This window comes from Dendropsophus ebraccatus, chromosome 1 (assembly GCF_027789765.1).
Source record: "Dendropsophus ebraccatus isolate aDenEbr1 chromosome 1, aDenEbr1.pat, whole genome shotgun sequence".
Lineage (NCBI taxonomy): Eukaryota > Metazoa > Chordata > Amphibia > Anura > Hylidae > Dendropsophus > Dendropsophus ebraccatus.
The window spans coordinates 16,752,087-16,779,406 of NC_091454.1; the positions used below are offsets into that span (position 1 = coordinate 16,752,087).

The window sequence follows — 27,320 nt, forward strand, 5'->3', positions numbered from 1 at the left end:
AAGCCTATGAACTCTATCTCACAGCACGGGTGTAAGCAGGGAACCCTCAGCATTCCGCTCATCCCAGGTAACAAGGTCTGGGGCTTGTGTCACCCACTAGGACGGGTCCCCCAACACTGGTAGGGCAATAGGTGGTGCGAAGATCAAAGAATCAAAACACAAGTACAAGTAGTCTCTCTCAAGTATTCTTCTATTTGTATCACCTGCTGCATACAAGTATCTTCAGAGTAAACCAGATTTTATTTATGATAAAATCACTCTGTGATTCCTCATCGAACACCAACACAGTACACACACACTCCTTGGGTCATCTCTCCTTTCTGTGGATGGCAGTGCCAATAGTCTGGGTGGGTCACTATTCCACTCCGGACCACCGTGACAACAGCCCAAGGGACCCTGCAACAACCCGGCAGGTCACTGTCCACAGGGGAACCAAGGTGCAACCGGCCCTTTAAACTAAAGCAGGTGTGCCACCATACCTGTGTGCCCAACCGGCACTGGCGTCACGACACAACATCACTGGGCCCGGCTATATCTCGGCCAACCACCATAGAGGCGTCACGCTTTACCATCTGACAAGTAACCGGCCGTGTCGCCTCCACACCGGGGGTGTACTACCTCCAGCACCAGCGCACCACCACATATATATAGATTGTTGGTGGTATAGTGGGAAGGATCGGCTTCCCACAACATGATCTATTGTCATAGCAGCCTGGGGCCTGTACTGTACTGGTCTACAAAAAAGTGCTGATCTGATGGATCTATGCAATACTATAGTATTACATTGATCCTTATAAGCAATCAAGCAGTTGCTCATAGATGTCTCCTATAGGGACTAAAAAAAAAAGTAATAAATATTTATTTACAGGGTGGTCCAAAACTAGGTGGACAGTATGTGTAATAGAGTTATGAAGGGGGACATTTATCAAACATGGTGTAAAGTGAAACTGGCTCAGTTGCCCCTAATAACCAATCAGATTCCACTTTTTATTCCTCATACGCTCTTTGGAAAATGAAAGGTAGAATCTGATTGGTTGCTAGGAGCAACTGAGCCAGTTTCACTTTACGATCAATCTCCCCCTTCACAACCCTTTTACACATACTGTGCACCGACTTTTGAACCACCCTGTATATGAAAAAAAAAATAATAATAATTAAAAAAAAAAAAAAGAAAAATCACAACTGGACATGATATAAACAGAATACTTGATATTTTATTTTTTGCTTCTTTTACATTAACAATAACACAATAAGACAGACACTATGTAAGTGCACGGTTGCTGCATGAAGACTCAAGTGGCGATGAACTAGAAACAATCCAACATAAAGTTTATTAAGATTTTTAAAAAACATGAAATTCCTCTTTTTCTTCTCTCCTGCAAAACATAAAGTCACATTGTATCATCATTCACCATTTTTATCATAGCAAATTTTATATACTGAGCTAGGGCTATTTAATAATCCATATGTGATTGGGGAAGGCCCCGCCCCCGCAGAGCCATTTTTTTTTTACTGCAGTAACTCTTACAGCTCTATGGTTATCCCAGTGGAGGTATCAGGTACTGCAACTCATTCCTGGCTCAGCTCTACTTATTTATATGACTGGGTATAAGCTGTAGTAGTAGACACATGGGTCACAATGGCTTCTTGTATTAGAAAGACGTGAGTATAGTATGGTACTGTGTGGGCACTATGTGTTCTCAAGGTGACTGGATTATAAGGTATGATATAACTCCAAATCAGCACAGGACAAGTAACATATGACCCATTGTGAGCACTGTGTTGATATATATGGTTATGGTATGGAACTTTTTGGGCACTTCATAGCTTTATGTGGAAATAGCTTAGTAATATATGGCCTTCTAGTCCTTGCATGAGAAAATGTGGGCACCATTTGGTTCTATGTGAGCAAAGTATGTGAACACTGTGTTGCTATACACAATGTAGGCTTTATATGGGAATTACTTGGCTCTATGGGGTCACAGTATGGCCCTATGTGGGCAAACACACCAGCGACTGAAGTGTAAGAAGTGGTGTCAAATGATGTGGTCAAAGTATGGTTTAACAGTTGGCTCTATGTGGTCACAGTATGCCTCTATGTGGTCACAGTATGGCTCTATGAGGTCACCACTTGGCTCTATGTGGTCACAGTATGGCTCTATGTGGTCACCACTTGGTTCTATGGGGTTACCACTTGGCTCTATGTGGGCACCATTTGGCTCTATGAGGTGACAGTATGGCTCACCGTGGGCACTACTTGGCTATGAGTTGTCAGTATGGCACTATGTTGTCAGTATGGCACTATGTGGGCACCATTTGGCTCTTTGAGGTGATAATATGGCACTATGTGGGCACCATTTGGCTATATGAGGTGACAATTTTGCGGGCACCATTTGGCTCAGTGAGGTGACAGTATGGCACTATGAGGGCACTGTATGGAGCATGCTATAAGGCAGGGGTGGGGAACCTCCGGCCCGCGGGCCGCATCCGGCCCCTGACACCTCCGGATGCGGCCCGCGGCACCCCTGTGCCGCGGGACATCAGGGACATGACTGTTAGGGTTAAGAAGGCCACCAGGGACATGACTGAGGGGGTTAAGAAGGCCACCAGGGACATGACTGGGGGGTTAACTAGGCCACCAGGGACATGACTGGGGGGTTAACTAGGCCACCAGGGACATGACTGGGGGGTTAACTAGGCCACCAGGGACATGACTGAGGGGGTTAAGAAGGCCACCAGGGACATGACTGAGGGGGTTAAGAAGGCCACCAGGGACATGACTGAGGGGGTTAAGAAGGCCACCAGGGACATGACTGGGGGGTTAACTATGCTACCAGGGACATAACTGGGGGGTTAACTAGGCTACCAGGGACATGACGGGGGGCTGACTAGGCTACCAGGGACATGACTGGGGGGTTAACTCAGGCTACAGGGTATCACTAAGGATTCACATCAGGTACAAGGGGCATCACAGAGGGTTAACTACAATAGCAGGGGCATTAGGGGAACAATACTTTGCCTTGCCCCGGGTGCTGCAAACCCACGCTACCCTGCTGCGCACGGTATGCGGCCCTCGAATGATTTTATAAATGCCCGACCGGCCCTCGACATGGAAAAGGTTCCCCACCCCTGCTATAAGGTGACAATATGGCACTGTATGGCTCTATAAGGTGACAGTATGGGCACTATGAGGGCACTGTATGACTCTATGAGGTGACAGTATGGCACTGTATGGCGCTATGAGGTGATAGTATGGCACTATGAGGCCCTGTATGGCTCTATGAGGTGACAATATGGCACTATGTTACTATTTGGCTCTATGAGGTGACAGTATTGCACTATGAGAGCACTCTATGGCTCTATGAGGTGACAGTATTGCACTATTTGGGCACCATTTGGCTCTATGAGGTGACAGTATGGCACTATGAGGGCACTGTATGGCTCTATGAGGTGGCAGTATTGCACTATGAGGGCACCATTTGGCTGTATGAGGTGACAGTATGGCACAATGTGGGCACCATTTGGCTCTATGAGGTGACAGTATGGCACTATGAGGGCACTGTATGGCTCTATGAGGTGACGGTATTGCACTATGAGGGCACTGTATGGCTCTATGAGGTGACAGTATGGCACTATGAGGGCACTGTATGGCTCTATGAGGTGACAGTATGGCACTATGAGGGCACTGTATGGCTCTATGAGGTGACAGTATTGCACTATGAGGGCAACATTTGGCTCTATGAGGTGACATTATGGTACAATGTGGGCACTATTTGGCTCTATGAGGTGGCAGTATGGAACTATGAGGGCACTGTATGGCGCTATGTAAGCACACCCACCAGCCCTTCATGTGATTATCATCGACTCAAGTCAAGATGAGCACCAGCAAAGTCAAACAAAGAATTCCGAGCAGCATTATATATAGAGCGAGTATTTACCACAACATAATAGAACCATTGATAATAGAGTCCTGGATTATCACATTGCTGAAGGACTGTCTCACCCTGTCTGCAGACATAACCCTTCTTCTTCTAGTATATACTGAATAGTCCCTGTATTCCCCTTCACCCTCTCCTCTGTCTGTTACATTGACAATAGCTATGCAGGTAACACACCTCTCCGCATATACAATCGCTGGCCGGGAGTCAAATATCTACGCGCCATACAGGAATATGTTCTCGCTGCTCACCACTGTTCACACTGGCCTTGTGGTTACCTATTACAATCCACTTTACTAAGAACAGTCCCTTCTCAATAAGATGTAGATGTCAGGACACCCAGTAATCATCAAGGGTATGCAGCAACAAGTGTTCTGTTATCCTGCAGCACCTCCGCAGGACAAATTAAGTATTACATGGCTGCTACTGAAATCAATAAAATGTCTATCGATCAGTTTTTCTGCATGCTTAAAGGAGTACTCCAGGAGGGAGGGCTTTTTTCACTACGGCCAGGGAGGGGGCGGATGAAAGTAATGACGTCCACTTACCTCCCTGGTCCAAGCGCTGGGTCCCGCATCCTGCTACCCCAGTCTCTGATTCCCGGACGCTTCCTGGTCTATGACCCGGCTTGAGACGTGATGTTTCAAGCCCGCTCAGCCATTCACCAACAGAATGGCTGAGCGGGCTTGAAACATCACGTCTTCATTCACCTCCCCACCCCCAGTCATAGTAAAAAAGGTCCTCATGCCTGGAGAACCCCTTGAATACATCTGAAGGATTGGTAGCAAGTTCGCAAGCAGTTTTGCAATATACTTCCTTTATTTATTTTTAACATTTTATCTGTGTAAACCCATACATATATACATATATGGCCACTAGGTGTCTCTCTTCCTGTCTTACTGTGCTCTATGTTCCCTCCGTGCCGATATTTGGTCTTTTCTCTGTTAAAAAAAAAAAGACCAAACACAGGAAGTCCCAGTCTTTGCCGCTCACAGGAAAGACACCTGTCCATCATGCAGGTTGTATATCAGCTGAGGGCAATCAACTTAGGCTACTTATATTACCGTATTTTCTGGCGTATAAGGCGACTGGGCTTATAAAACGACCCCTGACTTTTAACCCCTTAAGGTCAAAGTCAATTTTTGTTTTTGCACTTTTGCTTTTTCCACTTTATGTTTAAAAGTCCATAGCACTTGCATTTTTTCACCTAAAGACCCACATGAGCCCTTATTTTTTGTGAAACCAATTGTACTTTTCAATGACAGACTTTATTTTTCCATAACATATACTGCGAAACTGGAAAAAAAATCATTTGCGCTGTCAAATTGAAAAAAAAAAAGGAATTTGTTTTGATTTCGGGTAGTTTTGAATTTACGCCCTTCGCCCTGGGGTAAAACTGACTTGTTATGCATGTTCCTCAAGTCTTTAAAAATTCAAAGATATGTAACATGTATAACTTTTCTTGTATCTGATGGCCTGTAAAAAATTCAAACCATTGTTAACAAATATATGTTCCTTAAAATTCCCAGGCTTATAGCGCTTTTATCCTTTGGTCTATGGGGCTGTGTCAGGTGTCATTTTTTGCGCCATGATGTGTTCTTTCTATCGGTACCTTGATTGCGCATATGCGACTTTTTGATCACTTTTTATTACATTTTTTCTGGATTTGATGTGACCAAAAATGAGCAATTTTGCACTTTGGAATTTTTTTGCGCTGACGCCGTTTACCGTGCGAGATCAGGAATGTGATTAACAGTTCGGGCGATTACGTGCGCGGCGATACTAAATGTTTATTTATTTGTTTATTTATTTATTTATATTTATAAAATGGGAAAAAGGGGGTGATTTGGACTTTTATTAGGGGAGGGGATTTTTTATTAATAAAATTTTTTTTTACTTTTATTTTTACTTTAACTAGAAGTCCCCCTGAGGGACTTGTATATACACAGCAAAGATCGATCAGATCTGTCATAGATTGCTATGGCCTGCTGCAGGCCATAGCAATCTATTGCCAAGCCGGGATCAGCGTCATTCCGACGCTGAGGCCCAGCACGGGCAGAAGAACGGATCCGTCCCACTAGACACCAGGGACAGGGAGAACACAGCATCTAAGTGCAGCTGTCAGGTTTGACAGCTGCACTTAGAGGCTTAATTAGCCGGCGCGGCAACGGGACCCGCGCCGGCTAATAGAGGCACTGCCCATGTCAGCCGGGATCAGCGCCGTTCAGAGCACGCTCTGAACACCCCGTATCAGATACGTCATGGGTCGCTAAGGGGTTAAAGAGATTGTCAGGGGTTCGCCTTATAGGCCAGAAAATGTTAACCCCTGCCTGACCGCAGCCCTGCTGTGGTCAGGCAGGGGTTAACTGCAGCTAAATTAATAAAACAACAAACAGTTAACTCACCCGGGCCCGTTCCCAGCCTCCGTGCATCTTTTTCTCTGCTCCCGTTCTCGGCGCAGCCAGTGTCACGTACACTGACTGCTCCGTCTCCGATTAGACGCTCGGCTGCTCGGGAGAGCTTTGGGCACCCCCGGCGCAGTCAGTGTACGTCACACAGGCTGGGCCGGGAGCGGAGAAGAAGACGCGCAGAGGCCGGGAACGGGCCCAGGTGAGTTAACTGTTGTTTTTTTTAAAATGGTTGCCCCATACGGTGGGGATGCGGGCCATTTTTGAGCCCCCCAACCGGATGGGGCGACCCTACCCGGCGTAAAAGACGACCCCCGACTTCTGACAAGATTTTTCGGGGTTAAAAAGTTGTCTTATACTCCAGAAAATACAGTATTAACATTTGCTAATTCTATTATCAGCTCTGCAGCTTATAGGAGACAATGTTCTTTGTTATGCAACAATTCAGTCAGTATAATGTCACTGTGTGGTGACAGAGGTTTTGGTGGTGTGGGAAAGGAGAGCTGACCATACAATGCGAGCACCAGCAGGATTATATGCTACTGAAGGTGGATGTGCAGCAGCTGCACACATGCACAGTGAAGACTTGGCTGTAAATCAATACCAAACCATGTCTGTGAGCGCCTAAAGGACGTGGACTTCATGTGTTTGGTCTCTTTTTTTTTTTTTTTTAACAGAGAAAAGACCAAATATCAGCACGGAAGGAGCATAGACCGCAATTTAGCAGGAAGGGAGACACCTAGTGGGCATATGTATTATGTCGATTTAAACATAGAAAACATAAAAAATAAATAGAGTATATTGCAAGACTGCTTGCCGTCACAAACTCAGTCGCGAAAAATTCGAGAAAGTATCTCCTTAAGACCTAATCTCCCCCTTAGTTTTTATAAGATTTCAGCAGGAGAAGCTCAGGGCACGTTCCTCTGAATATAAACAATGGGAAGATTTATCAAACATGGTGTAAAGTGAAACTGGCTCAGTTGCCCCCGGCAACCAATCAGATTCCACCTTTCATTTTCCAAAGAGTTTGTGAGGAATGAAAGGTGAAATCTGGTTGGTTGCTAGGGGCAACTGAGGCAGTTTCACTTTACTCCATGTTTGATAAATCTCCCCCAATTACTCTTTCCATTCACTGACAGCAAGCGTAAATCTTAAAAACAGTAAAAATTTACAGTGCAAAGTGTATTATTATTTGTGTTTTACAGTACAACCTGCTGTAGTGCATTATGGGAAATGTAGATCTATATCGCTTTGATGTAACAGTGCCTTTGTCTAAAGATTGCACAACATCTCCCACAATGCAGCGCAGCAGGCTGGTGAGTCAGCATGAAAGTACAGTACAGCTGATGGCACATGGTGCCTGATTTCATCTGACAATCTCAGCAATCACTATCTGGCAAAATAAAATCTGACTACTGGATTAACAAATACTCCGGATTATCGGTAGTCAGAAACGTAGTGACTATGTAAAGGCAGAAAGTCATGGGGGAGATACTGGTACGAATTAAAAAATTAAAAACATGTTTACACTTTTTTTAATAAGGTTATATAATTTTTTATTCTATTTAGTAACTAAAGCAATGAGATTTGTGATGTAGACTGTGGGACTAGTAACTAGGGTAATGTGACTAGTGATGTGGGTAATAGGACTGTACTGATGTACTGTAAGTAGTAGGACTATTGACTAGAGCAATGGGGCTAGTGACTAAAGTAATGTGACTTGTGATGTAGACAGTAGGACTAGTGACTAGCGCTATGTGATGCAGGTATTACGACTAGTGACTAAAGTAATGGGACTATTGATGTAGGTATTAGGACTAGTGATTTACCGTAAGTAGTAGGACTACTCACTAGAGCTATGTGACTAGTGATGTAGGCAGTGTGACTAGTGACTAAAGCAATGTGACTAGTAATGTAGACCAGTGATTTTCAACCTTTTTTGAGCCGCGGCACACTTTTTATACTTAAAAAATCCCGGGGCACACCACCAACCAAAATGGCAAAAAATGATACTAAAACAGTACATATTATACATATAGTTAATAATATAGATTCTAAATGTATTTATACTCACTCAGTGTGAAACCTGGGCCTGTTTTCTTCTCCCCCCTGTGCTTCTCTCCCCCATGCTTCTCTCCCCCATGCTTCTCTCCACCATGCTTCTCTCCACCATGCTTCTCTCCACCATGCTTCTCTCCTGTGCTTCTCTCCACCATACTTCTCCCCATGCTTCTCTCCTGTGCTTCTCTCCCCCATGCTTCTCTCCACCATACTTCTCTCCCCCCTGCTTCTCTCCACCAAACTTCTCTCCCCCCTGCTTCTCTCCGCTGTTTCTCTCCCCCATCCCCAGGTTTCTCTTCCCCATGCTTCTCTCCCCCCCTTTTTCTCCCCCATGCTTCTCTCCCCCATCCCCAGGTTTCTCTCCCCCATTGTTTTCTCCTGTTTCTCTCCTCCATCCCCAGGTTTCTCTCCCCCCCTTCCTCCTCACCTCCTCTGAGATGGTCGCCGCTGCTGTCCGCCTCACCTACTGGACGCCCGTAGGGCCCGGACGTGCTCCTGCGGTGCACCACGCTCCCGGTCTCCGCTGATTGGATAGGAGGAGCACGTCCGGGCACTACAGGCGGCCAGTAGGTGAGGCGGACAGCAGCAGTGGGGCGATCTGCAGGGGCACCATAGTTTAGGGAACTTTCCCTGCGGCACACCCGACCATGTGTCGCGGCACACTAGTGTGCCACGGCACACTGGTTGAAAATCACTGATGTAGACAGTGGGACTAATGACTAGAGCAATGTGACTAGTGATGTAGGTATTAGGACTAGTAATGTACTGTAAGTAATAGGACTAGTGACTAAAGTAATAGGACTAGTGAATAGAGCTATGAGACTAGTGATGTAGGTATTAGGACTAGTGATGTAGTGTAAGTAGTAGGACTAGTGACTAGAGCAATGTGACTAATGATGTAGGCAGTGGGACTAGTGACTAAAGTAAAGTGACTAGTGATGTAGACAGTGGGACTAATGACTAGAGCAATGTGACTAGTGATGTAGGTACTAGGACTAGTAATGTACTGTAAGTAGTAGGACTAGTGACTAGAGCTATGAGACAAGTGATGTAGGTATTAGGAATAGTGATGTACTGTGTAAGTAGTAGGACTAGTGACTAGAGCAATGTGACTAGTGATGTAGGCAGTGGGACTAGTGACTAAAGTAATGTAACTAGTGATGTAGACAGTGGGACTAATGACTAGAGCTATGAGACTAGTGATGTAGGTATTAGGAATAGTAATGTACTGTAAGTAGTAGGACTAGTGACTAGAGCAATGGGACTAATGATGTACAGTAGGCAGTGAAACTAGTGACTAAAGTAATGTGACTAGTAATGTAGACAGTGGGACTAGCGACTAGAGCAATGAGACTAGTGATGTAGGTACTAGGACTGGTGATGTACTGTAAGTAGTAGGACTAGTGACTAAAGCAATGTGACTAGTGATGTAGGCAATGTGACTAGTGATGTAGGCAGTGGGTCTAGTGATGTACTGTAAGTAGTAGGACTAGTGACCAGACCAATGTGACTAGGGATGTAGGTATTAGGACTAGTAATCTACTGTAGGTAATAGGACTAGTGACTAAAGTAATGGGACTATTGATGCAGGTATTAGGACTAGTGATGTACTGTAAGTAGTAGGACTATTGACTAGAGCAATGTGACTAGTAATCTAGACAGTGGGACTAGTGACTATAGCAATGTGGCTAGTCATGTAGGTACTCGGAATAGTGATGTCCTGCAAGTAGTAGAACTAGTAACTAGAGCAATGGGACTAGTAATGTACTGTAACTAGTAGGACTAGTTACAAGAGCAATGTGACTGGTAATGTAAGCAGTGGGACTAGTAATTAGAAGGATGAGATTAATGATGAAGACAGTGGGACTAGTGGCCAAACCAATGGGACTAGTGATACAGATAGGTTTAACTAGAGCAGCCCGACTAGTAAAATAGGCAATGGGACTAGTGATGTAGGCAGTGGGACTAGTAAATAGAAAGATACGATTAGTGTAGGCAGTGGGACTATTGGCCAAACCAATGGGACTAGTGGTACGGACTAGAGCAGCCTGACTAGTAAAATAGGCAATGGGACTAGTGAGTAAACCAGTGGTCAGAGGTGCGGATGAGGTGGCCATGCATTACCTGTATAACCTTATGCATTACTGGTGTCAAACTTCTTCTTTCTGCCCTCCATGCCGGACATGGCTTCAATGTTCTTACGCCAGTCAGTGACCTCCACAGCCTTCTCCTGTAAAGTGCAAACAATAGCCAATGTAACCTATACAGAAGCCAAGGGCCTGAATATGTGACACCCACCTACCATATCTGCGGTCCCATAGGGACTAGTGTTAGGTATGTAGGCTACTTGGTATACTACAGAGAGTTGCCAGGACCATCCCCATTGTCGAGCCAGGACACATGAGTATATAACAACAGTAAAAGCAAATCCGCTTATGACTCCAGATATGCATCAAGTGCAGCAGAAGCCTAAAGAGCCCGGGGCCGACAGTAAAATTATTACTGCCGCTGACAGATTCCTGAGATGTACTCGCTACACCCAAACAACAGCTTTATGGGATTAGTGGCAATGAGAGATCCTGACGATAAAGAACCGAGTACAAAGACCATCACAGACACAGGGAGAGGCCACCGGATGAGACCAGATCAGGAGCGGGATCCCTCCTCGTAAGGGACTGGTCACCTGTCAGCATCGTTCCCCTTAAAAACCTCCCCAGACAATAAAAAAAATCCATCTAGTGTAAAACTGACAGGGAGGAGCAAGAGGATAGAGGAGGAGCAAGATGATGGAGGAGGGGCCAAAGTGGGGAAGACATCTGATTGGTTCAGAGCTCTGGCATCACACTAAGCTGTCCATATATGGTCGTCCAGCTGCTTCAGTCACAGGCCACTTACCTTCTCGTCTTCCTTTTTGACCGACTTCAGGTTGGCCCTCAGATCTATGGAAACCTTATGTGTAGAACCCAGCAGGGCTTTAAGCATGGCGTCTGCGGAAATTCGCACTCTCTTCAGGTTTGGGCGCTTGAATTTTCCCCTGAGTTCAATAATCTTAATATTTAAGCTTTCAATCTGAGGGGGGAGGAAGGAGACCACAAAGAGTCTTAATATTACCATAGAGCGACCTAACTTAAACACTATATCGTACTGTATTTGAGCACTGTATGTTAGTATAATTTGTGCACTATATGGTTGCATAATATATGTTGGTGGCAAGGTTATATTGGGTTGTAAGCGTGGTGTCCCACCACGGGTGTTGCTATCGGCTTCACCCTTCGCAAAAGCCTGTACTTATAAGAGTAAATGGTAATGTAGCAGTACCAAAGTTTTACCACTAGATGTCGTTGTTACAAGTACTTATATACAGATATTGCACTGCAGTAGGAACTAAAGGGTTATTTGGATCTGTACACCAATGAGAGTTCTTTCTTTTTCTAACCTATCATCTCTCTCCTTGTATCTTACACACGCACTCCTCACCCATTCACAGCACAGTGTGCACATGCTGTAGGAAGGAAGTCACATGGGTAGAGAAAGTGTAAGGTCTTCTTACTTTAGATTCTGTAGAGGTAGGATGCTCCCTACAGTTTTCCCTCAAGCAACCTTACTACACCCTATGCAGTGTTAAGTCACTACTAGAGAGGACAAGTCAGGGATCATCCTAACCCACACCATGGACAAGAGGAACACAGTGCAGGACAGTAGCCACAAGAAGTAAAGGAACTGATCCGGATAGAGCAAAGTTGCTAGAAGCCTAAGCACTCTATCTCGCATTGTCATTTAGTGTTTATTGGTAATATTTGTGCACTATATGGTGTTATGGCGTTATTATTTATGCAGTTATATGGAAGTGTTATTTGTAGTGTTGAGCGGACTCGTCAACTGTTGGGGATTGGCAACATTCTCCGGACCCGAACACTTGGCACTAGACTTCCAGCGGGTGAAGAAGTTGGATGCTGACCTAGAAAACATGGATAAGGCCTGGCAGCCCTAAGGCTGCATCCAACTTCTCCAGCCGCCGGGCGTCAAATGCAGAGTGTTCGGGTCTGGAGAACGTTGACGATCCCCAACAGTAGTAATTTTTTGCCCTGCGCTGTACTTCTCCTTTAAGAAACCTTAGCACATGACTGGGAATTTAATAAGCCAAGACAGAAACTCCCCAGGAGAGGTCACCCTTATATATACCTCTGTTTCTGTATTGGCACACAGTGCTGGTTGGCTGCAGAGATGACCATCGTTGAAGGAGCAAAGTCATAACTTTTCTCTATGAGGAGAGCGCCATAAAGACGCGTGGAGACTTATAGGCCATTCATGCTCCACTCCAAATGATAGATATGATTTCTATGCAAGTCAGTGTTTGACTCTATTAAGAAGCCTAAGGACATGACTGGGGATTAAATAAGCCAAGCCTGACAATACCCCTGAAGGAGAGGTTACCCATCTGTGGAGTTCTCTGGGGTTCTTGCCCTTGGAATTGTGGGAATAAGGATATGAAAAGGTAATGACCCCCAAAACAACTGGGTAGACTTTGATCCAGAAGGAGTTAATGTAATGTTGAACCAACAAAGATAATCTGAAGAAATCTTACGTCCATTTCATTCTTTTTGACTTTTTCTTCAATATTATAACGCTCTTCATCCACCACGTCGATCTGTTTGTGAAGTTTTATGCATAATTGCTTAAAAAAAAGGCAAAAAAAATATAAATGTTAGGTACATGTGCCATACCCTGATGTAATATGGTAAAGTAAAGATGGTCTGGGGCTTCCTTGCCCCTGAATCCCAGAAATCAGCTCTGGCAATAACTGTTAAAGGGGTACTCCAGAGGAAAAAAAAATAAATCAACTGGTGTCAGAAAGTTATAAAAATTACTTCTATTAAAAAAATCTCCAGTACTTATCAGCTGCTGTATGTTCTGCAGGAAGTGGTGTATTCTTTACAGTCTGACACAGTGCTCTCTGCTGCCACCTCTGTCCATGCCAGGAACTGTCCAGAGCAGGAGAGGTTTTCTATGGGGATTTGCTCCTGCTCTGGACAGTTCCTGACACGGACAGAGGTGGCAGCAGAGAGCACTGTGTCAGACTGGAAAGAAATGAAAATGGCTTTTATAGACCAGACAACTCTTCTTATATTTCTAACAGGTCTGCAGTAAAGTGAGGCATCTAGTGGGTACACAGCGCCCCCTAGTATAGCATTACATCTATAAAACCTTACCTGTAACTCCTGGAGGCTCAGCCCCTGATGCTGTAAGGGGGGAACATTCTCTGACAGAATCCGCGCCTTTTCCTCTTGGGTTTCTTTGATCTCTTTTTCTAGTTCTTCACTGGCTTTTGCGAGCATAAGAGTCTATGAAAGAAACGGGTCAGCGTAACGTCCAGCGAATACGAGAATATAACAGGACAAAAGTCTAAAGGTCCAAGAATAACATGAGATACGTAACTGTAAAATATAAATATTGTATGTATATATTGTGTATATATATATATATATATATATATATATATATATATAGTATGTATATGTATGTATATATTGTGTGTATATATATATATATATATATATATATATAGTATGTATATGTATTTATATATTGTGTATATATATATAGTATGTATATGTATGTATATATTGTGTATATATATTATGTATATGTATGTATATATTGTATATATATTGTATGTATATGTATGTATATATTGTATATATATTGTATGTATATGTATGTTAATATCGTATGTCTCATAGTGTCTCATGTCTGTGTATCAGTCTATCTGGGTCTGTATTTGTTTTGAAGTTTGCTCTGGGGTCTATATTACTTTAGTGGTCCGGAATCTGTATTATTTTAGGGATCTGGTCTGGGTTCTGTATTTAAATAGGGAGGGGTCTGTATTAGTTTAGGGGTCTGGTCTGGGGTCTGTATTAGTTTAGGGGTCTGGTCTGGGGTCTTTATTAGTTTAGGGGTCTGGTCTGGGGTCTGTATTAGTTTAGGGGTCTGGTCTGGGGTCTTTATTAGTTTAGGGGTCTGGTCTGGGGTCTTTATTAGTTTAGGGGTCTGGTCTGGGGTCTGTATTAGTTTAGGGGTCTGGTCTGGGGTCTTTATTAGTTTAGGGGTCTGGTCTGGGGTCTTTATTAGTTTAGGGGTCTGGTCTGGGGTCTGTATTAGTTTAGGGGTCTGGTCTGGGGTCTTTATTAGTTTAGGGGTCTGGGTTCTGTAGTAGTTTAGGGGTCTGGTCTGGGGTCTGTATTAGTTTAGGGGTCTGGTCTGGGGTCTGTAGTAGTTTAGGGGTCTGTTCTGGGGTCTGTATTAGTTTAGGGATCTGGTCTGGGGTCTGTATTAGTTTAGGGGTCTGGTATGGGGTCTTTATTAGTTCAGGGTTCTGGTCTGGGGTCTGTATTACCACAGTTTAGGGGCCTGGTCTGGGGTCTGTATTACCGTAGTTTATGGGTCTGGTCTGGGGTCTGTATTACCGTAGTTTATGGGCCTGGTCTGGGGTCTGTATTACCGTAGTTTATGGGTCTGGTCTGGGGTCTGTATTACCGTAGTTTATGGGTCTGGTCTGGGGTCTGTATTACCGTAGTTTAGGGGTCTGGTCTGGGGTCTGTATTACCGTAGTTTAGGGGTCTGGTCTGGGGTCTGTATTACCGTAGTTTAGGGGTCTGGTCTGGGGTCTGTATTTACGTAGTTTAGGGGTCTGGTCTGGGGTCTGTATTACCGTAGTTTAGGGGTCTGGTCTGGAGGACTGTATAAGTTTATGGGTCTGTTCCCGACTCTGTATAGGTTTATCGATCTAGGGGGCCGGGTTTGTTTAGGTGTCTGGTCTGGGGGTCCATATTATTTTTGTGGGTCTAGCTTGATATATTAGTTTAGGGGTCTGTTTTGAGGGTTATATTAGTTTAGGGGTCTGACTTGGGGTCTGTATTCATTATGAGAAAATGATATTTATGTATCTGTTTGGTACGGGTTATTCTTTATTCAGCCTGGGGTTTGCAAGTTTTAGGGGTCTGGTCTGGGGGCTGTATTTGTTATGGGGTCTGGTATGGAGTTTTATCCGCTTAGGGGTCTGGTATGGGGTCTGTATCTGGGGTCAATGATTTAGTCTCAGATCCGTATTTATTTATGGGTCTGGTATTAATTCTGGAGCCTGTATTAGTTTAGGTGTTTAGTCTGGTGTCTGTGTTTGTTTCAAGGTCTGGTCTGGGGGCTGCAATATGGGATACAAACAGAAGTAGACTTAGCTACCGTGACCTACACATTTCAATTACTTGCCCTTTGACCCTGCCTGACATCCTCAACAGCGTGCCTGCCACCAGTCAGGGTGTAAGACCTAGAGATCTAACTGGCCAGATGCGGTCTGCTGTCCTATAACATTACCTATGATTTCTATTAGTATAATGTAATATTAAGTGAATAATTTTATTATTTATTGTATTTTTACTTACTATATTATATATATGTTTTATAGTTTTGTTTTTGCAACATCACATGTAACGCTTGCACGTGGAAACTGTATATTATATAATATAGTCCTCATCCTGATAAGGTGGACGTCCCGTGTGCGGAGTCCCTGGGATATATCTCTGGTTTGCTTCTCACTTGCTGATTCACAGAGACGTTTTGTGGTTTTTCTGGTCAGGGAGATAAGGCAGATCTGGCCGTACACGATATACCCATATTACATAACATACAGTACAGGAGTCTCCTTACAGGACATGACCAAAAATTTGCACAGTTCCTGGGAAAAAAAAATTGCCAAAATACTCCATGGAAAGTGCTGGTAAGAATTCCTGTATGACTAGTGCCAGTCAAAGTGCCCCAAAAATTGCAAATAGCAACAACGGCCGTTATTTATGCTAAACATACGTTGTGTGAACATGGCCTTTGGCTCTATCCATGTTTTCCAGGACTCCCTAGGGCGGCATCCGATCAAATGCTCGGAGTAACCTGAGCGTGCTTCAGGTTCGCCCATCTCTAGTGCCTTCATTAAAGGGGTACTCCAGTGAAAATAATTTTCCTTTAAATCAACTGGTGTCATAAAGTGCCAGATATTTGTAATTTACTTCTATTAACCCTTTGAGGACCAAGCCCAAAAAGACCCAGTGGACCGCTCCAATGTTCATTTTTGCATTTTGTTTTTTTCCTCCTCCCCTTTTAAGAGCTCCAGCACTTTCAGTTTTCTATCTACAGGACATGTAAGTGCTTGTTTGTTACAGGAATAGTTGTACTGTGTAATGGCGTCTTTCATTCTCCCATAACATGTATGATGGAATCCCAAATATATTATTTATGAAGATATAAATTGGTGAAATCGTAAGAAAGAATGCAATATGGTAACGTTTGGGGGGTTCCTGTGTCTACGTAATTCACTATATGGTAAAAGCGACATGATACCATTACTCTATACGTCAGTCCGAACACAACCATATGCAGGTTACACAGATTCTCTAATGCTATATATTTTTTTTTTTATAAAATCCTTTTTTTTTTTGCAATTAATTATTAATAAAATGGGCCTATTGTGACACTTATAACGGTTTTATTTTTTCACCTACGGGGCTGTATGGGGTGTCATTTTTTTGCACCATGATCTCTAATTTTTATTAATACCATATTTGTGAAGATCGGACGTTTTTAATCACTTTTTATTAATTTTTTTTATATATAAAATGTAACAAAAAATCTGCAATCCTGATGATTTTTTTCCCCCTCTTTTCGTTTACGCCGTTAGGACAATTACGCACACTACGGTATATAATATGTTTATTTATTTATTTTTATATGTTTTATTTATAAAATGGGAAAGGGGGATGATTTTAAATTTTATTGTGGGAGGGGCTTTGGGGTATTTTTAAAAACTTTTTTTTTTTTACACATTTTACACACTTTTTTTTTCCCCTACACATTTTAAGTCCCCCTGGGGAACTTTTACATGCAATCATTAGATTACATACACTGTACACTGCCTATGGCATAGCATTGTGGCAGACTTAAAGGACAACTCCCACAAAAATTTTTTTTTGCTCATTTAACACACATTACAAAGTTATATAACTTTGTAATGTGGTTAAATACCCGGCCTGGCCCCCTTCCCCCACTTTCGGACCCCCGACCCCCCACTCCGGAAGTTAAGGAATGTATACATTACCTATTACGATCGTCACGGTCCTCTTCTCCGGGGCGGCATCTGGTGACGACGACGTCAGAGCCGAGGGGCGGTCCGGGTCTTCTTCCTCCTCGGCGTCTTCATGCAAAGTGAATGGGGATGAAAAGGCTGCTGGTGCACATGCGCACCAGCAGCCTTTTCATTGGCTGGAGCGCATCATATGGCTTCCAGCTTGCTCAGCCCTGATTGGCTGAGCTTGCTGGAAGCCATGTGATGCGCTCCAGCCAATGAAAAGGCTGCCGGTGCGCAAGCGCACTGGCAGCCTTTTCCATCCCCTGGACCCGGAAGTTGGAGACATCGCTGGATGGCGGAAGGCGGCGACGGAGAGGCGGACGGCGGGCGAATCGAGTGGCGATCGTCACCGGAGAGATGGTGAGTATGGTGTCTGTGTGTGTCTGTGTTTTTTTTTTTTTTGGGGTCCCGCGGGAGTTGTCCTTTAATCAGCAGAGCGCCGATCAGACCGCACGGAGGAAGGTAAGAGACCTCCAGTGGTCCTTGGGGGTCCCGATCGGTAAGTGACAGGAGATGCTCTTGTCACTTACACTTAAACGCCGCGATCGCGGAGGGGTTAATGACACGCTGCAGCGCGATCGCAAATCTCTGTCACTTTTTAGCACCCGTTTGTTTTTGTTTTTTTTAAAGTACCCCTTTAACAATGTAACCCAATAAACAAGGTCAGCTAGAGCCCATATAATACAACCAGTCAAGGTTCCCCCCAAAATATATAGGGGGAGATTTATCAAACATGGTGTAAAGTAAAACAGGCCCAGTTGCCCCTAGCAACCAATCAGATTCCACCTTTCATTCCTCACAGACTCTTTGGAAAATGAAAGGTGGAATCTGATTGGTTGCTAGGGGCAACTGAGACAGTCTCACTTTACACCATGTTTGATAAATCTCCCCTATTATATCTCTGCCTATGCAGAAGATTAGGAGCTCCGACCTCTATGTAGATACGTGAAATATTTCAGTCAGACTTATCGACCCGAAAAATTACAAGGTGTTAAAAATGGCGGCTTCCCTGTGATTATCCTGCCGGGGCTGCACCTGGATGTCCTGTAAAGACAATATTATTCCCCTGATGATCCGGACGCGGCTGGGGTGTAGACGTGACGGGGTGGTGTAAGCCGCCCTGGGGCTGCGGACAATTGTTCTCTGTTCACATCTGTCACTCACGGCTGAGCGGCATGATAGGATGCCTTTCTCTCGCAGACACTGAGGACAGGCTGGAATTTTCTGTGTGTGCCAACCGCAAAGGTATTTCTCCTCCAACGGGTTTTTTTTTTTTTTTTTTTTTTCTGGAATATGAGACTTTTTGGCAATGCAGCTCATCAAAATTGTCTGGAATAATGCAGAATGCATGGGATTATGATGGTGACATCCCTGTCTACACCTGCATCCCTGTCTTTTCAATAGATTAAGGGGGTTCTCCAGCGAAAAAAAAGAAATAAAAATAAAATAAACTGGTGTCAGAAAGTTATATAGGGTTGTAATTTACGTCTGTTTAAAAATCTCAAGTCTTCCAGTACTTATCAGCTGCTGTATGTCCTGCAGGAAGTGGTGTATTCTTTGCCACTCTGTTGCCATCTTTGTTCGCGACAGGAACTACCAATCCCTATAGAAAACCTCTCCTGCTCTGGACAGTTCCTGACATGGACAGAGGTGGCAGCAGAGAGCACTGTGTCAGACTGGAATGAATACACCACTTCCTGCAGGACAAACAGCAGCTGATAAGTACTGGAAGACTGGAGATTTTTAGGTACAAGTAATTTACATATCTTTATAATTACTGACACCAGTTAAAAATGTTGTTTTTTCCCCCCCAGTGGAGTACACCTTTAAGGGACTTGAACCAGGGAATATCCCCTGGATGACACCATTAGCACCCAGGGAGAGGGCGGTTCTCTCCTACTGGTCATGTGAGTTATTTTATCGCATTGTCAATCTAAATTATCTGTATTTGTGCTGTCCAATACTTATACATGGATGGGAGACGGTCTCCATCAGACTGGGTAGCATTTTTTGCATTGATTATTGAATTGAGGTGTACTTGTCACTTTAAAAAAAAAAAAAAAAGTGAAATGTTGACGGTTCAGGTCCAAGTGTTCAGATCCTAACCGACCACTAGAACGGGCAGAGAGATAAGAGAACAACTCAGCCCTTCTCTTTCCTGATTCTCCATATGTTAGACTGAGGTGGTCCCTTAGACCTCTATTGGGTGGCCATCTTGGTCACGTGATCATGTGGCACTTATTCTGATGCAGATCTATATGTCTCCATAGTAACAGACTACAAACAAACCTAAAGTCATGCTCCCTTCTCTCAGTTACCTAAGGCTCTATGTATTCCCTTCAACGCTATATGCTACAGACCTTGACACACTGCGTCCTGTGTACCCAATGCAGTTTGTGGCTAGAAACCTTATGTAACAAGTGACTTGTTTTCAATTCTATGGAACTGATGCGGAGTGATTTTGTCCGCTCCATGAAAAACAGTCTTGCATCCATTTAGATGCGCTGGGTTGGGGGAGCGGTGACAGGAGAGGGGGAGACAGGAGTGGCGGAGATGGGAGTGGTGACAGGAGCGGGGGAGATGGGAGCAGGAGAGAGACAGGAGCGGGGGAGATGGGAGCAGGGGAGAGACAGGAGCAGGGGAGATAGGAGCAGAGGAGAGACAGAAGCGAGGGAGATGGAAACAGGTGACAGGAGCAGGTAGATGGGAGCAGGTCACAGGAGCGGGGGAGATGGGAGCAGGTGACATGAGCGGGGAAGAGACAGGAGCGGTGACAGGAGCGGGGTAGATGGGAGCAGGTGACAGGAGCGGGGGAGAGACAGGAGCGGGGGAGATGGGAGCAGGTGACAGGAGCGGGGAAGAGACAGGAGCGGTGACAGGAGCGGGGTAGATGGGAGCAGGTCACAGGTGCGGGGTAGAGACAGAAGCGGGGGAGATGGGAGCAGGTGACAGGAGCGGGGAAGAGACAGGAGCGGTGACAGGAGCGGGGTAGATGGGAGCAGGTGACAGGAGTGGGGAAGAGAGAGGAGCGGTGATGGGAGCGGGTGACAGGAGTGGTTTAAAGACAGGAGCGGGGGAGATGGGAGCGGGTGACAGGAGCGGGGGAGTTGGGAGCAGGGGAGATGGGAGCGGGTGACAGGAGCGGGGAAGATAGGAGCGGGTGACAGGAGCAGGGCAGATGGGAGCGGTGACAGGAGCAGGGAAGATGGGAGCGTTGACAGGAGCAGAGGAAATGGGAGTGAGTGACAGGCGTGAGGGAAAGACAGGAGCGGGGGAAAGACAGGAGCGGGGGAAAGAGGGCAGGGTAGAGACAGGAGCGGGGGTGATGGCAGTGGGTCCCTGGAACAGGGAAATGATGGAAGAGGTGACAGGAGCGGGGAAAATTAGAGCAGGTGACAGAAGTGAGGGAGAGACAGGAGCGGGGGAGACGGGAGCAGGTGACAGGAGCGGGGGAGAGGGGGAATCATCCGTGCTGCCATCTGCACTAAGACCTGTCCTATTTCTCTGTGGCAAGGATCGCGGCACCGATGATGGCACGGATGGTGTGAATGCACACATAGGATTTAATGGGCCCTAAAATTGTCCGCGACCATGGACGATTTTACGGGACATGTGAATAAGGCCTAATTCTTCTTTTACAGGCAGTAGTTGACCAACGGATTGCAGGATCAGACTACACAGAGATTTTTTTGTTGTCTGTTACTATGGAGACACATAGTTGTTGTTTTTTTTTTTTTTATTTTACATTTATTTTAAATTTCAATATGAAAGTGGAATACGATGCAAGATATGATACCTGTGTAATAATTCCTTTGTTCTTACCTTGAGCAGCAGCCTCCTGGAAGCTGGGACTTTAGGTTTCCTCTGAAATAAATAAAAGATGAAGCGTTGGATATTTGAAGGCCGAGGGTGCAGTCAATTATTAATTAAAAATGAATATTTAACTCACCTCTTCCCTGTAGAAAACACATGGAAATAGCGAAAGGGAAGAGAAGGAAGGGTCAGTAAGGATATACACAAGGCATAAAACGCAACAAAAATCTGAGCGAGTGGATATAAAATCTTATAGTCTGACCTCTATATCCCTCTCTGTATATATCTAATATACAGTAATCATATCGGCAGACAGGTCACAGATCAATACACTTCTGACTTGTTGATGTCAAACTGTTAAGTATAGATATAATTTTTATACTTTTTTTTTAGTTAGGATATCATTCCCTAGACCACCAGGGATTATAACACTGGCTACTAAGCAAGGGTAAGATATGGCCACTAGAAAGAGACAATGACAATACCACTAACAACCAGAGACTATGATGAACCTGAATATAACAGTGACTACAAAGTTTACTGCATGTACCCCCTGACCACCAGGGAACATTTTACTGAATGTACCATTGACCATTAGGGACAATTCACTAAATTTACCACTGATTTCCAAGTTACATTTACTAAATAAACAACTGACAACCAAGGAACATTTACTACCACTGACCACCAGGAAACATCTACTGAGTGAACCACTGACCAGCAGGGAACATTTACTAAAAAAAACTACTGACCACATAGGAACATTTACTAAATCAAGCACTGACCACCAGGGAATATTTACTGAAATAAACCACTGACCACCAGGGAATATTTACTGAAATAAACCACTGACCACCAGGTAACACTTGTTGAATGTACCACTGACCACAAGATAAGAGTCCTGAATGAACCTCTAACAGGAAACAGTTATTTACCGTACATCTGTCTATGAGCTAACAGTTATTGAATGTACCTCTGACCACCAGAGACTCAGCAGTAAACATACCTCTGACCACCAGGGACTCATCAGTGAATGTACCTCTGACCACCAGGGACTCAGTGAATGTACCTCTGACCACCAGGGACTCAGCAGTGAACGTACCTCTGACTACCAGGGACTGATCAGTGAACGTACCTCTGACTACCAGGGACTCAGCTGTAAATGTACCTCTGACTACCAGGGACTTATCAGTGAATGTACCTCTGACCACCTGGGCCTCATCAGTGAATGTACCTCTGACCACCAGGGACTCAGCAGTGAATGTACCTCTGACCACCTGGGCCTCATCAGTGAATGTACCTCTGACCACCAGGGACTCAGCAGTGAATGTACCTCTGACCACCAGGGACTAATTAGTGAATGTACCTCTGACCACCAGGGACTCAGTGAATGTACCTCTGACCACCAGGGACTGATCAGTGAACGTACCTCTGACTACCAGGGACTCAGCTGTAAATGTACCTCTGACTACCAGGGACTTATCAGTGAATGTACCTCTGACAACCAGGGACTCATCAGTGAATGTACCTCTGACCACCTGGGCCTCATCAGTGAATGTACCTCTGACCACCAGGGACTCAGCAGTGAATGTACCTCTGACCACCTGGGCCTCATCAGTGAATGTACCTCTGACCACCAGGGACTAATCAGTGAATGTACCTCTGACCACCAGGGACTAATCAGTGAATGTACCTCTGACCACCAGGGACTCAGCAGTGAATGTACCTCTGACCGCCAGGGACCATTCCCATTTTATTTGTGTTGTATAACCAATGACATGCTAAGAATATAAATGGGACTTACCCCGTAGACATGATGCCGCTTCACAGCTGTAAAAATTAATAAAAATGTGTAAATTTCAGGAACACAATGAAGTTTAAGGGTGCAAACCCACTTGACGTATTTGCTGCGTGAATCAGTCTTAAAAATAAGCAGGCAAAACGCAGGTTGGCTTTATACAATTGTTCTGCGTTAAAATACGCAATTGCGTATTTTTGAAGCGTGAAGCTACATGCGTTTTTCGCACAGGTTGTTAACAACTGATGCTTTGCTAACAACAAGCTTCACGCTTCAAAAATACGCAATTGCGTATTTTAACGCAGAACAATTGTATAAAGCCAACCTGCGTTTTGCCTGCTTATTTTTAAGACTGATTCACGCAGCAAATACGTCAAGTGGGTTTGTACCCTGAGTCTGAATCTCTGTAAAAGAAAGGACACAGTGGGAAGGGGCCATTATTAGGGTTGCTTAGAGCAGTCACTTCAGTGTTGTGGTGGCGCCCGCAGTTATAGGGGGCAATTAATCAATGGGGCAATAATAATGAGGGGTGAATACCTGCAACAGCGCCACTCTTGTCCTCAGGCTATGTGCTTTACTGCAGCTCAAGTGTATGGAGCAGAGTTGTAATACCACACACAACCTGAGGACAGGGGTGGCGCTGTTTTTGAAAGAAAGCTCCAATGTTATGCTGGATAACTTTTTTAAGTATGTCCCTTTGCTTCAAGGTTGTAACTATAAGGCGAGCAGCAGCTGTGGGGTCAGTAGCCAAAGGTTAACTATATGGGGGCATCCTGTAACAGGTCTCCAATATCCCATATAATAATATAACATACAGGAGATAATGTGTACTGCAAACTGAAATAAAAGAAAGTGTATACCGAGATAGATAGATAGATAGATAGATGATAGATAGATAGATAGATAGATAGATAGATAGATAGATAGATAGGAGATAGATAGATAGATAGATAGATAGATAGATAGATAGATAGATAGGAGATAGATAGATAGGAGATAGGAGATAGGAGATAGATAGATAGATAGATAGATAGGAGATAGATAGGAGATGATAGATAGATAAATAGATAGTAGATGATAGATAGATAGATAGATAGATAGATAGATAGATAGGAGACAGATAGATAGATAGATAGATAGATAGATAGATAGATAGATAGATAGGAGATAGATAGATAGGAGATAGATAGATAGATAGATAGGAGATGATAGATAGATAAATAGAAGATAGGTAGATAGATAGATAGATAGATAGATAGGAGATAGATAGATAGATAGATAGATAGATAGATAGATAGATAGATAGATAGGAGATAGATAGATAGATAGATAGATAGATAGATAGATAGGAGATAGATAGATGATAGATAGATAGATAGATAGATAGATAGATAGATAGATAGGAGATAGATAGATAGATAGATAGATAGATAGATAGATAGATAGGAGATAGATAGATAGATAGATAGATAGGAGATAGATAGATAGATAGATAGATAGATAGATAGGAGATAGATAGATAGATAGATAGATAGATAGATAGATAGATAGATAGGAGATAGATAGATAGATGATAGATAGATAGATAGATAGATAGATAGATAGATAGATAGGAGATAGATAGATAGATAGATAGATAGATAGATAGATAGATAGGAGATAGATAGATAGATAGATGATAGATAGATAGATAGATAGATAGATAGGAGATAGATAGATAGATAGATAGATAGATAGATAGATAGATAGATAGATAGGAGATAGATAGATAGATAGATAGATAGATAGATAGAAGATAGATAGATAGATAGATAGATAATAGATAGGAGATAGATAGATAGATAGATAGATAGATAGGAGATAGATAGATAGATAGATAGGAGATAGATAGATAGATAGATAGATAGATAGATAGATAGATAGATAGAAGATAGATAGGAGATAGATAGATAGATAGATAGATAGATAGATAGATAGATAGATAGGAGATAGATAGATAGATAGATAGATAGATAGGAGATAGATAGATAGATAGATAGATAGATAGAAGATAGATAGATAGATAGATAGATAGATAGATAGATAGATAGGAGATAGATAGATAGATAGATAGATAGATAGATATATAGATAGATAGGAGATAGATAGATAGAAGATAGATAGGAGATAGATAGATAGATAGATAGATAGATAGATAGGAGATAGATAGGAGATAGATAGATAGATGATAGATAGATAGATAGGAGATAGATAGATAGATAGATAGATAGGAGATAGATAGATAGATAGATAGATAGATAGATAGATAGGAGATAGATAGATAGATAGATGATAGATAGATAGATAGGAGATAGATAGATAGGAGATAGGAGATAGGAGATAGATAGATAGATAGATAGATAGGAGATAGATAGGAGATGATAGATAGATAAATAGATAGTAGATGATAGATAGATAGATAGATAGATAGATAGATAGGAGACAGATAGATAGATAGATAGATAGATAGATAGATAGATAGATAGGAGATAGATAGATAGGAGATAGATAGATAGATAGATAGATAGGAGATGATAGATAGATAAATAGAAGATAGGTAGATAGATAGATAGATAGATAGATAGGAGATAGATAGATAGATAGATAGATAGATAGATAGGAGATAGATAGATAGATAGATAGGAGATAGATAGATAGATAGATAGATAGATAGATAGATAGATAGGAGATAGATAGATAGATAGATAGATAGATAGATAGATAGATAGGAGATAGATAGATAGATAGATAGATAGATAGATAGATAGGAGATAGATAGATAGATAGATAGATAGGAGATAGATAGATAGATAGATAGATAGGAGATAGATAGATAGATAGATAGATAGATAGATAGATAGATAGATAGGAGATAGATAGATAGATGATAGATAGATAGATAGATAGATAGATAGATAGATAGGAGATAGATAGATAGATAGATAGATAGATAGATAGATAGATAGGAGATAGATAGATAGATAGATGATAGATAGATAGATAGATAGATAGATAGATAGATAGGAGATAGATAGATAGATAGATAGATAGATAGATAGATAGATAGGAGATAGATAGATAGATAGATAGATAGATAGAAGATAGATAGATAGATAGATAGATAATAGATAGGAGATAGATAGATAGATAGATAGATAGATAGATAGATAGGAGATAGATAGATAGATAGATAGGAGATAGATAGATAGATAGATAGATAGATAGATAGATAGATAGATAGAAGATAGATAGGAGATAGATAGATAGATAGATAGATAGATAGATAGGAGATAGATAGATAGATAGATAGATAGATAGATAGATAGATAGGAGATAGATAGATAGATAGATAGATAGATAGATAGAAGATAGATAGATAGATAGATAGATAGATAGATAGATAGATAGGAGATAGATAGATAGATAGATAGATAGATAGATAGATAGATATATAGATAGATAGGAGATAGATAGATAGAAGATAGATAGGAGATAGATAGGAGATAGATAGATAGATAATAGATAGATAGATAGATAGATAGGAGATAGATAGATAGATAGATAGGAGATAGATAGATAGATAGATAGATAGGAGATAGATAGATAGATAGATAGGAGATAGATAGGAGATAGATAGATAGATGATAGATAGATAGATAGGAGATAGATAGATAGATAGATAGATAGATAGGAGATAGATAGATAGATAGGAGATAGATAGATAGATAGGAGATAGATAGATAGATAGATAGATAGATAGATAGATAGATAGATAGGAGATAGATAGATAGATAGATAGATAGATAGATAATAGATAGATAGATAGATAGGAGATAGATAGATAGATAGGAGATAGATAGATAGATAGATAGGAGATAGATAGATAGATAGATAGATAGATAGATAGATAGGAGATAGATAGATAGATAGATAGATAGATAGATAGATAGATAGATAGGAGATAGATAGATAGGAGATAGGAGATAGATAGATAGATAGATAGATAGATAGGAGATAGATAGATAGATAGATAGATAGATAGATAGATAGATAGATAGGAGATAGATAGGAGATAGATAGATAGATAGATAGAT

General features: G+C 42.7%; 1 protein-coding gene across 1 annotated transcript; it reads right to left on the reverse strand.

Annotated features, from left to right (window-relative positions):
- Nucleotides 1-1,196: 1,196 nt before the first annotated feature.
- LOC138772367 (troponin I, slow skeletal muscle-like) lies at nt 1,197-21,466 on the reverse strand. The gene is made up of 6 exons (XM_069952720.1): nt 21,399-21,466; nt 13,618-13,749; nt 12,993-13,082; nt 11,303-11,476; nt 10,532-10,637; nt 1,197-1,376 (listed from the first exon to the last, which is right to left on the reverse strand). The coding sequence occupies exons 2-5, from the start codon at nt 13,741-13,743 to the stop codon at nt 10,542-10,544; spliced, it is 486 nt and encodes a 161-aa protein (XP_069808821.1). The 5' UTR covers nt 13,744-13,749; nt 21,399-21,466; the 3' UTR covers nt 1,197-1,376; nt 10,532-10,541.
- Nucleotides 21,467-27,320: the final 5,854 nt, after the last annotated feature.